This window comes from Haliotis rufescens, unplaced genomic scaffold (genome assembly GCF_023055435.1).
Source record: "Haliotis rufescens isolate VD_foot unplaced genomic scaffold, xgHalRufe1.0.p SCAF_16, whole genome shotgun sequence".
NCBI lineage: Eukaryota > Metazoa > Mollusca > Gastropoda > Lepetellida > Haliotidae > Haliotis > Haliotis rufescens.
In genome coordinates, this window is record NW_025963846.1 from 4,043,750 (window position 1) to 4,060,397 (window position 16,648).

General features: G+C 43.1%; 1 protein-coding gene across 1 annotated transcript; it reads right to left on the reverse strand.

Moving 5' to 3' along the window:
- Window positions 1–5,882: 5,882 nt before the first annotated feature.
- On the reverse strand, window positions 5,883–16,569 carry LOC124144266 (DNA-(apurinic or apyrimidinic site) endonuclease 2-like). Its single transcript, XM_048396800.1, has 6 exons — window positions 16,370–16,569; window positions 15,424–15,507; window positions 14,453–14,633; window positions 12,399–12,545; window positions 9,077–9,146; window positions 5,883–7,626 (listed from the first exon to the last, which is right to left on the reverse strand). Exons 1-6 carry the CDS (start codon window positions 16,479–16,481, stop codon window positions 6,571–6,573), a joined length of 1,650 nt encoding a protein of 549 aa, XP_048252757.1. The 5' UTR covers window positions 16,482–16,569; the 3' UTR covers window positions 5,883–6,570.
- Between the last annotated feature and the right edge of the window lie 79 nt (window positions 16,570–16,648).

A 16,648-nucleotide genomic window follows, 5' to 3' on the forward strand; every position in this document is an offset into this window, starting at 1 on the left:
CCATGACACTGAAAGCAATGCATGTACATTTGTATTACTCACATGTCTCAATAACAACTGCAAGTCCTGATCAATCATGTCAGTGTTAATAGTATAAGTAATGCATGTTAATTATGAACTTGGAGAGTAGTCAGTCACATCACCTGAGCTTTCAGCGCCCACATTTGTGAGACCCAACCTTTGTTTCCAAGATGAGTGTTGAAATATGCACTGTAAGCAGTGTTCAAAATAGCTGCAAGCCTGCCTGCTAGCCTGTTGCTTTCAAAAATTCAGAAGGCTCAAGATTCTATGATGTCACACAGGCTCCTGAAAATTTAATGGTGATTTGTGTATGTGTAATGAGTATCAATTGATGCTTTCAGCATGTTGAGATGAACTAGAACAGAAGCCAGTTTTGAATAGTTTACTCTAATTGGCTATACTCTTTCACACTATACGATTCAGATTCAGAATTTCATATCAGCCCTGTGATACAACTAGTATCTTGTCGTTGGAGTAAAGTAGAATATTTGTCTCATTATTTGCAATTTGGGTATACTTTATTTATACTGTATTAATAACACTTCTGGAAAAATAAACTGTTGCATATTTAAGTGAGTAAAATCTGTTATTGGCTAATAACTTTTCTGGCCCACCTGGGTAGCAACATTTTGAGGCTATTTCATACACAGAATGTAAGGTCACTACATGATTGGTCAGTAATGAAAGCAATGAAAATCAAGGGCAGGTTTAAAACTGAGATCGCAAGAATCACAGGAATGATGCAAGGGTTAGTGTAGGTTTACAGAAATCTTTCTCTGTGAGGGAATTCGTGAATTAATATTGAAGCTTGTTTGTGCCAGAAGCAGAAAAATTACATGATTAAGGTGTTTATTGGTGCTGATTGTCATTAATTATGATTTATTTCCTTTACAAGGAATTTTAGCAAAAATGATATGCAGATTTTATACTACAGGAAGTAAAGTTATTGAAGATGTGAACTAGAACAAGAGTTAAAAATAAATATACGTCAATGCATTGTATAACAAGTCTTAATTATCCACCGAAACAGTCCATTGGGCGTAAAAAGCAGAATAGTGAAAATGATACAAATGGATCAATAAGAATCACGGAGGACTCCAGGTGTTCAGAAAAAATGTTTAAGTTTGATGTGAAAATAAAATTGATTCCTACATGTTAGGTTTTCCCGCCAAAATGTCTGTTGAGGCCATAAGTGTGACCTAGAAGACAAACCCATGACCTCTATGACCGATGCTTTGTCACAGATTACCATCTTGACCATGATGTCGCATGATTGATTGGAAATCCTTCTTTTGTAAGATATCAGAAACAAGATGACCATATTAGAGACCATATTTCATTCTTATGTCCACTGTACAAAATCATTCATCATAGTTAGGATTCATTTTATTCACTAACACACATCATACAGTAGACTAACATCTAGTCTCTGAAATGAACACATCTTACATAAAAAAAACAGTTGTTCAGTTATCTTAATAAAAATATAATAAAAAGGAGCCCAGTGACTCTCTTCATTTCATACTGCAGTGACATTATAGACTTGCATGGGCTGTATTTGATATATATTTGTATCAGGGTCTGTAAGACAGACTAATCATACAGACTAACTTGTAATGGTCACCTTTTCCACATAATGTTAAGACCATATTTTTCTTGCATGTATTTGTTCAATCTCCGAAATGATTTAATGGTCTTGACGGGTTATGGTGGAGTCAAGTCTTCACATGACCAAATATTGAAGTTGGATCATCATTGTTGATTTACCCGTATTTTTTTGTACAATTTGTAAATAAAAATTTCATATACAGATCAACTCATCGCAATAGTTGTTTTTTATACTAAAGACAAATTGTTGGAAGTTCCAAGATGTTAAAACCTGCATCACATGACCCAGCTTGAGTGAGTGAGTGAGCGAGCGAGCACTACCTGATCATGTAGTGATGGGAAGCTATTCTGCCCTGGCATCTCCACAGAGATACGAGCATTGCACGCTGGGGTGATTTTTATGACACTCAATTAGGCTAAGACAAAAAATATATCAAATATTGAAGATATCATGGGGACCATCAGCAGTGATTGAGACCTATCTTGACATATACTCCAAAACAAGTTGGTGAAACCAGGCTTTACGAAGTCAAGCTCAAACAGACAATTGCTGCTCACTTGCGCCAGGCCACTGGAGGTAAAATTTCTGACCAGAGGATTAGAAGTCATCTGCATGCAGTTCAGAGCATAGGAGGGGCGGTCGGGTAGCCTAGTGGTTAAAGCGTTAGCTCGTCACGCCGAAAACCCAGGTTCGATTCCCGACATGAGTACAATGTGTGAAGCCCATTTCTGGTGTCCCCCGCCGTGATATCACTGGAATATTGCTAAAAGCGGCGTAAAACAGTACTCACTCACTTAGAGCATAGGAAACTGGTAAACTAGTGTTCTTCCATCCAGACAATTTGCCAATGCACAAATCAGTCATTGCCATGGTTATAACCATAAGAGAGACTGTGAACTCCTTTAGCACCCTACTTCTCTTGATCTGGCTCAGTCACTTCCATCTGTTCCCAAACATGAAGACAGCTCTGGGCGAAACTTATTTAGACTCGAATGATGATAGCATCTGTGGGGAACTTTTGGGGCAGACAAGAGAAGGACTTCTCCGAAACTGGCATCAACTCCCTCCAATGTCAGTGGCAAAGTGTATCAGTGTGGAAGGGGATTATGTTGAAGAATACCTATGTATCATCTTAATGTCTTCAGGTCAAATCTTTCTATGTAAAGTTGAGAATGGATCAATCAAACCTCGTAGTTATGACTAATGTGATCATGGTTTTGCAAAGGTGACTCGTGTTTTACTGATGACAGGACAAATAGTGAGTGAGTGAGTTGGGTTTAACGCCGCTTTTAACATTATTCCAGTTATATCACAGCGTGTCACCTTAATGTGGGAGGAAAGCCCGAAATGTTGCAGGGCTCGGACGTTTACCACTTTCGGTGAAGGGGCGGTGGGGTAGCCTAGTGGTTAAAGCGTTTGCTCGTCACGCCGAAGACCCAGGTTCGATTTCCCACATGGGTACAATGTGTGAAGCCCATTTCTGGTGTCCCCGGCCGTGATATTGATGGAATATTGCTAAAAGCGGCGTAAAACCATACTCACTCATTTCGTTGAAACCCACGAGCAGGGGTATGGTGCTGACAAACCTAGAAACATAATCAGGGCAAACTGGGATTTGAACCCATAATCATAGGTTTCTGGCATGCCCAAAGGACGCAACTCTGTTCAGCGAATCGCAGCACCTTAGACGTCTGTGTCACCCGTGCCCGACAGGACCAATAATGAAGAGGCTTTTATGCTTAGTTTAACATCATTGCATTGAATATAATGTCTAAATACAATATTAAAATATTTAAGAAATAAATGAATAAGGACTTTAAGAAATTCCAATTTTCAAAATATTTTTTCCTCAATTTTCAAGTGCATTTCGTAAGGAAACTTGATAAATTGTGGTACTAATTACAAATGGGAAATGTTCACAGATTTAATCACTAGCTACCTGACCTGCAGAGTAGGATTTCTTTTAAATACTAGTGCACCTGAAACAAGACTGGCCACAAGATATCCTGCAAGTGACTCATTTGAATGCGAGAGGCCCCAGCAACACGTCAGGCTTGTTGCAAGACTTGACTAAAAGGAATCCTGTTACCATCAAGGACATGCCATCAAGTATCCTTGATCATGCTTCCAGGCACTGGCTTGTCTGCTCCAGACTTGATTACTTACAAGAATATTGCTGCCTGTGGCATTGAGCAACATTCACTCACTTACTCACTCACTCACTCACTCACTTCACATACACAACATATTTGGAATCAAATTCACAGACATCATTGATAAGAGACACAATTGCCCATTTTTTATATCTGTAGGTGGGTATTGAAGTAGGTATTTTCAACCGTTTACTTACCCGGTATCTCTTACTTGCAACATTTTAGATCAAATGTGAATTATTTTACAATAAAGATTCATATTCATTCTGACATTCACATTTTTTTCATGAGAGGATTGCTGAAATACTCTGCGAGTATGATTAACTACTCCACTAGCTTACATTGTCAATAACTATCCAAGTATCTTAAGTAATGAATATCATGGTAGCTTAAATTATCAATAGCTATCACAGCTTACATTATCAATAACTATCACAGTTTACATTATCAATAGCTATCACAGCTTACATTATCAATAACTACCACAGCTTAAATTATCAATAACTATCACAGCTTACATTATCAATAACTATCACAGCTTACATTATCAATAACTATCACAGCTTAAATTATCAATAGCTATCACAGCTTACATTATCAATAACTATCACAGCTTACATTGTCAATAACTATCCAAGTATCTTAAGTAATGAATATCATGGTAGCTTACATTATCAATAGCTATCACAGCTTACATTATCAATAACTATCACAGCTTACATTATCAATAACTATCACAGCTTACATTATCAATAACTATCACAGCTTACATTTTCAATAACTATCACAGCTTACATTTTCAATAACTATCACAGCTTACATTATCAGTAACTATCACAGCTTACATTATCAGTAAACATTAAAAGTAATGGTTAATGATAATGAAGGCAACACTGTGACATAAATGTTCACACTTACACACTTCATCGTCTACCAAAATCAAATAACATGTTTATAATTGTTAATGTGGCTGTTAAGAATAAGATGTGATTTCTGATTTCTGTTTGCAACTTTCATTGACATCCGTTCAGTGATCATCAAAGAAGCATCAATGCCATGTAAGGAAGAGAATATATGGATGTCAACTTCTTTATGATGAGGATGACAACGGTTTGGAGTATATGCTTACTCCTTCATCAGGTGATCATATACTCCAAAACGTTGTCTTCCTGCCTGCCTGCCCGACCGTCCGAGACTGGTTGATTTCAACTCGGGCTGCCAGATTTTCAAATCCACCTGCCCGACGGTCGGGTTATATTTCATATGTAAAAATATTCTAAATATTTCCCGATGATAAACATTATTTACATGATGCATTCTAGGATATTAAATACAAATCTGACCTAAAAAGTGTTTGCTATTTCTTTTCTTGCATCACTTCATGTTCAATGAATTCGATTTAAAGTTTTAATTAAATTATCCTGAGAAACATATGATTATAGTGGGCAGGCAGGTTTTGGTCAAGGCTGGCAAGTATTTCAGCTAGCCAGTCCTGTGGTCTGGCTGAAAATTTTGGGAGTTTCATACCCTGCATATATTCTCATACTTATGTGTATCTCTTCTAAATGCCTTTCAAAGACCTGATCAATGCCATAATTGCCAGAGATGTCAAGTAACAAGAGGTGAGAAATAGTAGGTGAGGTGAAATTGGGTTTAACGTCGCGTCCAAGATTATTGCACTTATATAGCGACGTGCACGCACGTGTGTGGCTGCTTGTACTAGTCCGGACTGATGCCGATTTATAGTGCTAGCTCACTGATATACCATGCCGCAGTTAAACATGAATACCCCACTCAGACACAGTATACCGACTCCGAGCCGACCAGTCCTTGTTTTAGCCCCTTAATGCCGAGCGCCAGACAGGGTAAGAACAGGTATCATCTTTTAATGTCTTTTGGTATCGAACCCCGGACCTTCTGCTCTCCGGGCGGACGCTCTACCACTGGCCCACGGAGGCGGTCTCAAGTAGCAAGAAAACAGATGAGCTAAAACGTGTGTGCAAAGTCCAACCATGAGTGCCTGTACACACAAATAATTTCCTGAGAATGAACAGCTCTCATAATTGGCACACTACTAACACACAATGAAACACACCAACTTTAATGTTTCTGTATAAAAATTTATTCACTTCAGTCTAACATATCTGTGGTAATGTATTTGGGCAACAGCATTTCTGTGATGATGGTATAAAAAAAATTGTCAATCAACATAATGATAAATGTATATCATTAAAACAATTTCCATTCACTCTGTCACCTGGTTGTCTTAGCACTGGAATCTGAAACTCTGATTCATAAATAATGAGTGAGTGAGTGTGGCTTTTAAGTCGCTTTTAGCAATATTCCAGCAATATCACAGCGGGGGGACACCAGAAATTGACTTCACACATTGTACCCATGTTGGGAATTGAACCTGGCTCATTGGCATGACAAGCGAACGTTTTAACCACTAGCCTACCCGACCGCCCCTCATAAATAATGACATTTTATTTACTTTTTGACTATCAAACACCCCTCTCCACATGTTCCTTCTGTAGAAAAGGTGTAAAGAACATATAAAATATTGTTATTTTAATCAGAATTTAGGTTCCTTTCATCTCAAATAGTAGGGCGGTCGGGTAGCCTAGTGGTTAAAGCGTTAGCTTGTCATGCCGAAGGCCCGGGTTCGATTCCCGACATGGGTACAATGTGTGAAGCCCATTTCTGGTGTCCCCCGCCGTGATATTGCTGGAATATTGCTAAAAGCGGCGTAAAACCGTACTAACTCACTCACTCAAATACGAATCATTACTTCTTTTTTTTATTTTTGTCCAACCATTCGAAATGTTCGCATCGTGCCTCTGGGTTTCCGCTGTGACCCTCAGCTCGTGCACACACATAAAACTGTCTGAATCTGTTCGGACCATCCTTCTTCACCATCCGAATCACACAGGCTTCCTTATGGCCCTTGCACAATGGTGGCTTCCCCAGCCCCCCGAGGAGGCCCTTCCATGCTGCACTGGAGGACTTCCCTGTTTCAGGTTTTGTGTCTGTGGGTTTTACCGGTTTCTCAGAAGCATCAACAGGCTTCTTATCGACTATCCTGTCATTGTCTCCGATCTTATCCCCATTTGTTATATCAGAGGATTTACGTTCGTTATTTGACTTTTCTTTCGCAGGTTCAGGTTTGGTTTGGGAACTTTGCTTTTTTCTGAAAAAGCTCATCAAGTTTGCCTGCTTTCCTTCTTCAGAAGATTTCTTTGACTCAAGTTTGGGTTTCTTTCCTGTAGGCTTCCCAGAATCCTCCATTGGTCTCTTCCTCTCGGTGTTGGAATCGACACTTTTGTTTGACTCTTGAGAGCTCTGAGAGCTGCTCAGTTCTATGACTTCTTCAGAAGCATTTACCGATTCCTTCTTGGCGGCTTTGACAAAGAAGGAAGATAGTTTCTGCTGCTTCCCGGCAAACTCTGGCATGTACTTGGCACACAACGGTGGTGCTTTCCTGGCTGGCACACCGTCTAGGCTGAACTCTGCCTTCACCGGGCAGTGGTCTGATCCCTGCACTTCTACCATCTGGACACAAGCCTTCAGGCTGCTTTTGACCAGACCTGCATCTCCAAGGATGTAGTCAAGCCTGGTGCCGTAGTTGGTGACTCGTGACGACGTCAGGGTGCACCAGCAGGTGAAAGCGTCTTCCTGGTCAGGGTAAAAGTACCGAAAGGAATCTATAAACTGTCCACTTTTTGTATCAGGTGTAGATATTTGAAGCAGCTCTTGTTCATCCTTGACCTCAAGGGATGAATCTTGACCTTCACTCCACAAGAACCGGTTCAGCCATTGACGGTCAGGTCGAAGGTTAAATTCCTGAGAAATACAAACACCAAACAGATAACACAAATGCAGTAAGTGTGAGGATTTGTTTGTTGTTTAACACCTTAATCTGCAATATTCCAGCTATATGACGGCAGTCTGTAAATAAAAGAGTCTGGACCAGACAATCCAGTCATTGACATCAAGAGCATCGATCTACGCTATAGGGATACGACGACATGCATCAACCAAGTCAGCGAGCCTGACCACCCAATCCCTCAAGTCGCCTCTTAAGACAGGCATAGTCGCCTTTCACAGCAAGCATGGGTTGCTGAAGACCTATTCTACCCCGGATCTTCACGGGTCATAAACATGAGGGTAAAGTGAAGACTGCATACAGGATTTTGCTTTGTGTCTCATACCAGTACTTTATATCAACACGATATACACCCCTCTTATATCACTCACAAAAACACCCCTCGTATCTCACTCATAAATATACTCCTCGTATCTCACTCATAAATACACCCCTCGTATCTCACTCATAATTACACCCCTCGTATCTCACTCATAAAAACACCCCTCGTATCTCACTCATAAAAACACCCTCATATTTCACTCAAATACACCCCCTCGTATCTCACTCATAAATACAATTCTTTGTATTTCCCTCCTAAATACACCCCTCATATCTCACTCACAAAAACACCCCTCATATCTCACTCATAAATACACCCCTTGGATCTCACTCATAAATACACCCCTTGGATCTCACTCATAAATACACCTTCTCGTATCTCACTCATAAATACACCTTCTCGTATCCCACTCATAAATACACCCTTTCGTATCCCACTCTTAAATACACCCCCTCGTATCTCCCTCATATATACACCTTCTCATATCCCGTTCATAAATACACCCCCTCGTATCCCACTCATAAATACACCTTGTATCTCACTCATGAAAGCATCCCTCATATCTCACTCATACATCCAGCCTCGTATCTCACTCATAAATACACCCTTAGTATCTCACTCATAAATACACCCCTAATATCTCACTCATAAACACACACCCTCGTTTCCCACTCATAAATACACCCCCTCGTTTCCCACTCATAAATACACCCCCTCGTATCCCACTCATAAATACACCCCCTCGTTTCCCACTCATAAATACACCCCCTCGTATCCCGCTCATAAATACACCCCCTCGTATCTCACTCATAAATACACTCCCTCGTATCTCACTCATACATGCACCCTCGTATCTCACTCATAAATACACCCCTCGTATCTCACTCATGAATACACCCCTCGTATCTCACTCATAAATAGAGGATGATCTGACTTTCATGACGGTTTAGATGATTGCTATTTTCAGTGCTGTCTCTGAGAGAGCAATTACCTCTGATGTACATAAAAATATAATTATACAAGATGGTGATAATCTGGTGATAAGAAATGTAACAACTAATATATGACCTCCGACACCAACTCACCTCGCTGTCAGGGTTACAATGGTCAATCATCCGATGTGATGTGTTGATGTCGCCAAGAACAATCACGTAACTAAAACACAAAACAATCTTTATCACATCTGCAAACTTGACTGCTATTTATTAATAGATTGATCATTTTGGATTGTATCACTGACGATATTCTTTTCCCTTCTGTTACAAAGTACCAAATTCTTTATTAAAGTTTGATCAGAAATTATTGAAAATGCTTCATACCATTTTGGCCAACAATATTTACCATATCAAACGTTATGTAGAACTTATTCTGACTTTGTTTCAAGGGAGACAACCCTGCATGTCATATTTGTAAAGTATGACCAGTTTGTCTCCCTTGGTAAACAAGCTAGCAGACGTCAAACAAGACCACTGTGAAAATGGCAGCTTTGGAAGAAAGAAACATTATTTCTGAATTGTACAATCAAAGAATGAGATCAGCAGAGCTCATTACAGACAGGACAGACATTCCACTAATAACTGTGCACCGTGTTTTGAAAATATTGTGAGTGGAGATGGAATTGAGCACAAAGAGGGGGCCGGTAGGCCATACAAATTGACGGATAGTGACAGAAGGCGACTTGGTTTATAGGCATCTAGAAACAGACGCATGAGCATAGACAATATTTGGCATGAAATGATTAATAGAGAAACAGTTCATGTTTCTAATGAGACACAAAGAACACATCTGCTTGCAATGGATTGGCAGAAATCACGAGAAATTCTATCACCACTCCTAAAACCTGATACCCGTGAAGATCCGGGGTAGAATAGGTCTTCAGCAACCCATGCTTGCCGTAAAAGGCGACTATGCTTGTAGTAAAAGGCGACTAACGGGATCGGGTGGTCAGCTCGCTGACTTCGTTGATGCATGTCATCGATCCCAATTACGTGGATCAATGCTCATGATAGGAATCACTGGATTGTCTGGTCCAGACTCGATTATTTACAGACCACATACCATCTGTGTCTGAGAAGAACCTCCGCCCTGGTCTAAAGCAGTGTCACATACCTTCCTTGTGTGAGGAGAGCCTCTGCCCGGGCCTAAAGCAGTGTCACGTACTTTCCTTGTGTGAGGAGAGCCTCTACCCTGGCCTAACGCAGTGTCACGTACCTTCCTTGTGTGAGGAGAGCCTCTAACCTGGCCTAAAGCAGTGTCACGTACCTTCCTTGTGTGAGGAGAACCTCTAACCTGGTCTAAAGCAGTGTCACGTACCTTCCTTGTGTGAGGAGAGCCTCCGCCCTGGTCTGAAGCAGTGTCACAAACCTTCCCTCTGTGAGGAGAGCCTCCGCCCTGGTCTGAAGCAGTGTCACATACCTTCCTTGTGTGAGGAGAGCCTCTAACCTGGCCTAAAGCAGTGTCACGTACCTTCCTTGTGTGAGGAGAGCCTCCGCCCTGGTCTGTGTCACATACCTTCCTTGTGTGAGGCGAGCCTCTGCCCGGGCCTAAAGCAGTGTCACGTACTTTCCTTGTGTGAGGAGAGCCTCTACCTGGGCCTAAAGCAGTGTCACATACCTTCCTTGTGTGAGGAGAGCCTCTGCCCGGGCCTAAAGCAGTGTCACGTACTTTCCTTGTGTGAGGAGAGCCTCTACCCTGGCCTAAAGCAGTGTCACGTACCTTCCTTGTATGAGGAGAGGCTCTAACCTGGCCTAAAGCAGTGTCACGTACCTTCCTTGTGTGAGGAGAGCCTCTAACCTGGTCTAAAGCAGTGTCACGTACCTTCCTTGTGTGAGGAGAGCCTCCGCCCTGGTCTGAAGCAGTGTCACAAACCTTCCCTCTGTGAGGAGAGCCTCCGCCCTGGTCTGAAGCAGTGTCACATACCTTCCTTGTGTGAGGAGAGCCTCTAACCTGGCCGAAAGCAGTGTCACATACCTTCCTTGTGTGAGGAGAGCCTCTACCCTGGCCTAAAGCAGTGTCACGTACCTTCCTTGTGTGAGGAGAGCCTCCGCCCTGGTCTGTGTCACATACCTTCCTTGTGTGAGGAGAGCCTCTAACCTGGCCTAAAGCAGTGTCACGTACCTTCCTTGTGTGAGGAGAGCCTCCGCCCTGGTCTGTGTCACGTACTTTCCTTGTGTGAGGAGAGCCTCTACCCTGGCCTAAAGCAGTGTCACGTACCTTCCTTGTGTGAGGAGAGCCTCTACCCTGGTCTGAAGCAGTGTCACATACCTTCCTTGTGTGAGGAGAGCCTCTAACCTGGCCTAAAGCAGTGTCACGTACCTTCCTTGTGTGAGGAGAGCCTCCGCCCTGGTCTGAAGCAGTGTCACAAACCTTCCCTCTGTGAGGAGAGCCTCCGCCCTGGTCTGAAGCAGTGTCACATACCTTCCTTGTGTGAGGAGAGCCTCTAACCTGGCCTAAAGCAGTGTCACGTACCTTCCTTGTGTGAGGAGAGCCTCCGCCCTGGTCTGTGTCACATACCTTCCTTGTGTGAGGAGAGCCTCTAACCTGGCCTAAAGCAGTGTCACGTACCTTCCTTGTGTGAGGAGAGCCTCCGCCCTGGTCTGTGTCACGTACTTTCCTTGTGTGAGGAGAGCCTCTACCCTGGCCTAAAGCAGTGTCACGTACCTTCCTTGTGTGAGGAGAGCCTCTACCCTGGCCTAAAGCAGTGTCACATACCTTCCTTGTGTGAGGAGAACCTCTAACCTGGCCTAAAGCAGTGTCACGTACCTTCCTTCTGTGAGGAGAGCCTCCGCCCTGGTCTGAAGCAGTGTCACATACCTTCCTTCTCTGAGGAGAGCCTCCGCCCTGGTCTGAAGCAGTGTCACGTACCTTCCTTCTCTGAGGAGAGCCTCCGCCCTGGTCTGTGTCACATACCTTCCTTCTGTGAGGAGAGCCTCCGCCCTGGTCTGAAGCAGTGTCACATACCTTCCTTCTGTGAGGAGAGCCTCCGCCCTGGTCTGTGTCAAATACCTTCCTTGTCTGAGGAGAACCTCCGCCCTCGTCTGTGTCACATACCTTCCTTGTGTGAGGAGAGCCTCTTGCCTGGTCTGAAGCAGTGTCACATACCTTCCCTCTGTGAGGAGAGCCTCCGCCCTGGTCTGAAGCAGTGTCACATACCTTCCCTCTGTGAGGAGAGCCTCCGCCCTGGTCTGAAGCAGTGTCACATACCTTCCTTCTGTGGGGAGAGCCTCCGCCCTGGTCTGAAGCAGTGTCACATACCTTCCCTCTGTGAGGAGAGCCTCCGCCCTGGTCTGAAGCAGTGTCACGTACCTTCCTTCTGTGAGGAGAGCCTCCGCCCTGGTCTGAAGCAGTGTCACGTACCTTCCTTCTGTGAGGAGAGCCTCCGCCCTGGTCTGAAGCAGTGTCACGTACCTTCCTTCTGTGAGGAGAGCCTCCGCCCTGGTCTGAAGCAGTGTCAGGAACCGCAGTTTGTACTCCTTCCGGTCATCTCTCTCACTGTCTACTCGTGGCACATACACGTTGATGATTGCCAAATCCTTTACTTCACCTTCTGAATTCCTGTACAAATACATGTCTCTTTACTATTTGGATGAAGTTAATAACTACCAGGGAGTTATAAGAGGAAATAAACTGTCACTCATTGATCATCAAAGCCAACATAAACACATCTCACATCTCATCTCTTTAACACGTACCACTGGCACACTGCTTACCGTTCTCTATGAGGTGAGGTGAAATTGGGTTTAACGTCGCGTCCAAGATTTTTGCACTTATATAGCGACGTGCATGTACGTGTGTGTGTTTGTGTTGCTGCTTGCACTCGTCCGGCCTGATGCCGATTTATAGTGCTAGCCCACTGAGATACCATGTCGCAGTTTTAACATGAATACCCCACTCAGACATAGTATACTGACTCCGAGCCGACCAGTCCTTGTTTTAGCCCCTTAATGCCGAGTGCCAGACAGGGTAACAACAAGTACCATCTTTTAACGTCTTTTAATATGACGCGGTCGGGGATCAAACCCCGGACCTTCCGCTCTCCGTTCTCTATGAGAAATTACTTGGACCCATTCATCTTCATAGCATCGTTTTCAGGATCACTTCACATCTGGTCACTTTCTCTGAGCACAGAATTTCTCTTGCTCATGAGAGCAATTTGTTTGGACAGCTATGTTTAGCGTGGTTCCATTCCAATCGGGCTACAAAATGAAGCTATGTTTGCAAATGGGCAGACATGGACTGTTGCTCATGCTATCAACTACTGATTTGTCTGGTCCAGCATCAATTACTTTCCAGTCACTGTTGTATTATGCGATTTGATGCCGCGGAATATTTTGCAGAAAGGCCCACTCGGTGCAGAATTGTTCCTATCTTGCAGAAAATCATGTTTTGTGCAGAACTTGTGCAGGATTTTGCATTTGTCTGCTGCAGAATTCGCCAAATACCCTACAGAATTGTGACATGAGAGTCGAAAGCCGGTTTCAAAGTGTAAGTAGATATTCATTTCCTTTTGAAGATAAGATGACTTTTATATTATTCAAAAGCTACATGTTTACATAAGTGATCTCCAGATTCACTTCAATATTCTAGCTGTGGATAAGATCATCACAAAAATGCCTGCCACAATTCAAATGGGTGCAAAACTATGAAATTCAAGAGAATAAGTTTAAAAGTTTGCACCATTGTGTGCAGAATGATCAAAAGTTGCACGCAGAATTTGCAATAGATTGACTGCGGAATTTGCATCTTTTTTGCCACGGCATACAGCAGGGACTGACCTACAGGCTGCCCATCTTCCTGAGGCAAGGGAGTTAACTGTCTATAAAAGTCCAGTTTCCACCCTTGCCGAACTAGGCTGGTGTTATGGAGTTACATTTTGGCTGGACTAACGAGTCCATGCATAATCCAATCAAAATCATGCAGCAAAATCAAAATCCGGTTCGTAAACTGTCATGCAGATTTCGGTCGATTGCAGGATTTGCAAAGCATGTGCATCGCCAACTCGTTGTCAGCAGATATTTTCCAAATCTTTTCATGTTTTTAATCAAGGTGCTCGCCTGATTTGATGCATTTTGCGATGTAAGACCCGTTTTATCACAACATAAATCTTGATTATCGATCAGATCGTCCTGACCGGGCGCCACCATTTTGTGTGAAGCAAACGCAAGTGATACGAGAGGTGGAATCTGATTGGTCCATAGGAAAGACTTAGAAGGGACATAACTGGTAACAGCCACTGGTGACGCTACGATCGAGCCCAGTAATTCCAGCCAAGTTCGGCAAGGGTGGAAACTAGACTTTTAAAGTCAGTTAACTCTCTTGCCTTGGGAAGATGCAGGCTGCCATGACGTAGCTGGAATACTGCTGACTCAAAAAAAAACATTCAGACACTTACTCATCTCAGGACATATGACAAACTAGCTAAGGACAACTAATAGATAGGTGTTGTGTGGTGTTTATCTCACCTGACAGTGTGCTGAGTAATAATGGCTCGCCCTTCAGCATCCAAAGACTCCAGTTCTTCTTTACCATAATAGCCAAGGTTACCATAGCAACCAACATCTCCATTCCCACTGGCCAGGACCCCACCTAGGCCTTCCTCAGCCCTGACAGGAGTGCAAGATTCACGACAATAGGTAGCCACACCTGGAAACACAGGGCAAACAGGAACTTACCTAGACCTGATCAGAGGCTGACATGCGGCTCAAAGTCCGCAGCAAATGTCAATGAAAATTTCCAAATTGGAATTAAACATTTCCCAATTCACAAAGATCAACAAGCATGGCTATGTCCCTGTCTCAGACAGCATGGCATACAGGGCACAGCACTAAACAGAACTAAGTGTTTGTTAGTGAGTGAGAGAGTTTGGGTTAAAACTACTTTGAACTGTATTTCAGTCATTAGTATGCTTAGTTTGTGATGCTTGATGAGGAGTGGGACTTTGAGAAATCCCACAGGCAAAGGCATGGGCCAAGAATGGGATTCCAACCCGCCATCACAGGATATGGGCAAATCCAAGGGATGCAACTCTGCACAGCAAATTTGAGAGCCTTCAGAAGACTTGGTCACTTGTGAGTGAGTGAGTATGGTTTAACACTGCTTTTTGCAATACTCCAGCAATATCATGGCGAGGGACACCCAAAAAGGGGCTTTACACATTCTACCTATGGGGGGAATCAAACCCAGGGCTTTGGCGTGACAAGTGAACGGTTTAACCGCTAGGCTGCCCCACCAGCCCTGGTCACCTGTTGCTTTTTATAACTAAGAAGTACCAGAACATAAGGAAAGACAAATTGTATGAATGCTCATTAAATATATTTGAACGAAAACAAATGACAGTTTCAATAGAACTGGGTGAGAAATATTTTTCAATACCAGACCAGAAGGACACAGACGTACATTTGGCACTGGCAGACAGGTCAACAAAGAGACATACCGGAATATCCGGTTTTCTTGCGGCTGAAGCTGAAGTAGGAGTTGTAGCCATCGATGACCGCCACGGGCTCCTCCAGCATGTCCCCTGTAACATCGCAAACTGTCTGTACCCACAATACATCAGTCACACCATGTCTGATCCCACAATACATCAGTCACACCATGTCTGTACCCACATCACAGTCACACCATGTCTGTTCCCACAATACATCCGTCACACCATGTCTGTTCCCACAATACATCCGTCACACCATGTCTGTTCCCACAATACATCTGTCAAACCATGTCTGTACCCACATCACAGTCACACCATGTCTGTTCCCACAATACATCAGTCACACCATGTCCGATCCCACAATACATCCGTCACACCATGTCTGTTCCCACAATACATCAGTCACACCATGTCTGTACCCACATCACAGTTACACCATGTCTGAACTCACAATACATCAGTCACATCATGTCTGTACCCACAGCAACATCAGTCACACCATATCTGTACTCACAGCAACATCAGTAACACCATGTCTGTACTCACAGCAACATCAGTAACACCATGTCTATACTCACAGCAACTTGACAATCACACCATGTATGTACGCACAATACATCAGTCACACCATGTCTGAACTCAGTTACATCGCAGTCACACCATGTCTGTACTGACAGCAACACCATTGTCACACCATGTCTGAACTCAAAGTAAGATCAGTCAGACCATGTCTGTACTCACAGTAACATCACAGTCAAACCATGTCTGTATCCACAGTAACATCAGTCACACCATGGCATGACACGATGTCTGTAACCAGCTTCGCAGGGAGCGTGGCCAAATAGAGGTCACGTGGTACAGCTGCCAATGCAGTCTTGTCTTGTCCACATCTACCTCATATTTAAATCTTGGTATGAACTGTAACTGACGATCAAATGCAAATTTAACTCACGTGTTACTTTTGTTTCTTGGAAGCAAATAATGTCAGCGTCCAGTGATTCGATATCCTCCTTGATTGAAGGGCGAGTTCTTATGCCATTTATGTTCCATGTCAATATCTTCATGATATTTGATTTATTTTCGATTATTGCACGATTTCACACAAAAAGATCAGAAGACTGACATGTGGTTTGTTTTCTTCCGGTACTACATAATCACTTCCTTTGCAGGAAACACACTTCCGTTGATTGGTTAGGGCAAAGGTTGACGCTTCCTTTGAACCAATCGGAGT

Bases quoted from the DNA above. Each gene is read 5' to 3' on its own strand.
- LOC124144266 (XM_048396800.1), bottom strand. From the start codon at position 16,481: ATGAAGATATTGACATGGAACATAAATGGCATAAGAACTCGCCCTTCA. The intron at 15,508-16,369 runs GTGAGTTAAATT...GCGATGTTACAG, and splicing joins CCAAGAAACAAAAGTAACAC to GGGACATGCTGGAGGAGCCC. The intron at 14,634-15,423 runs GTATGTCTCTTT...CTGTGTTTCCAG, and splicing joins CAAGAAAACCGGATATTCCG to GTGTGGCTACCTATTGTCGT.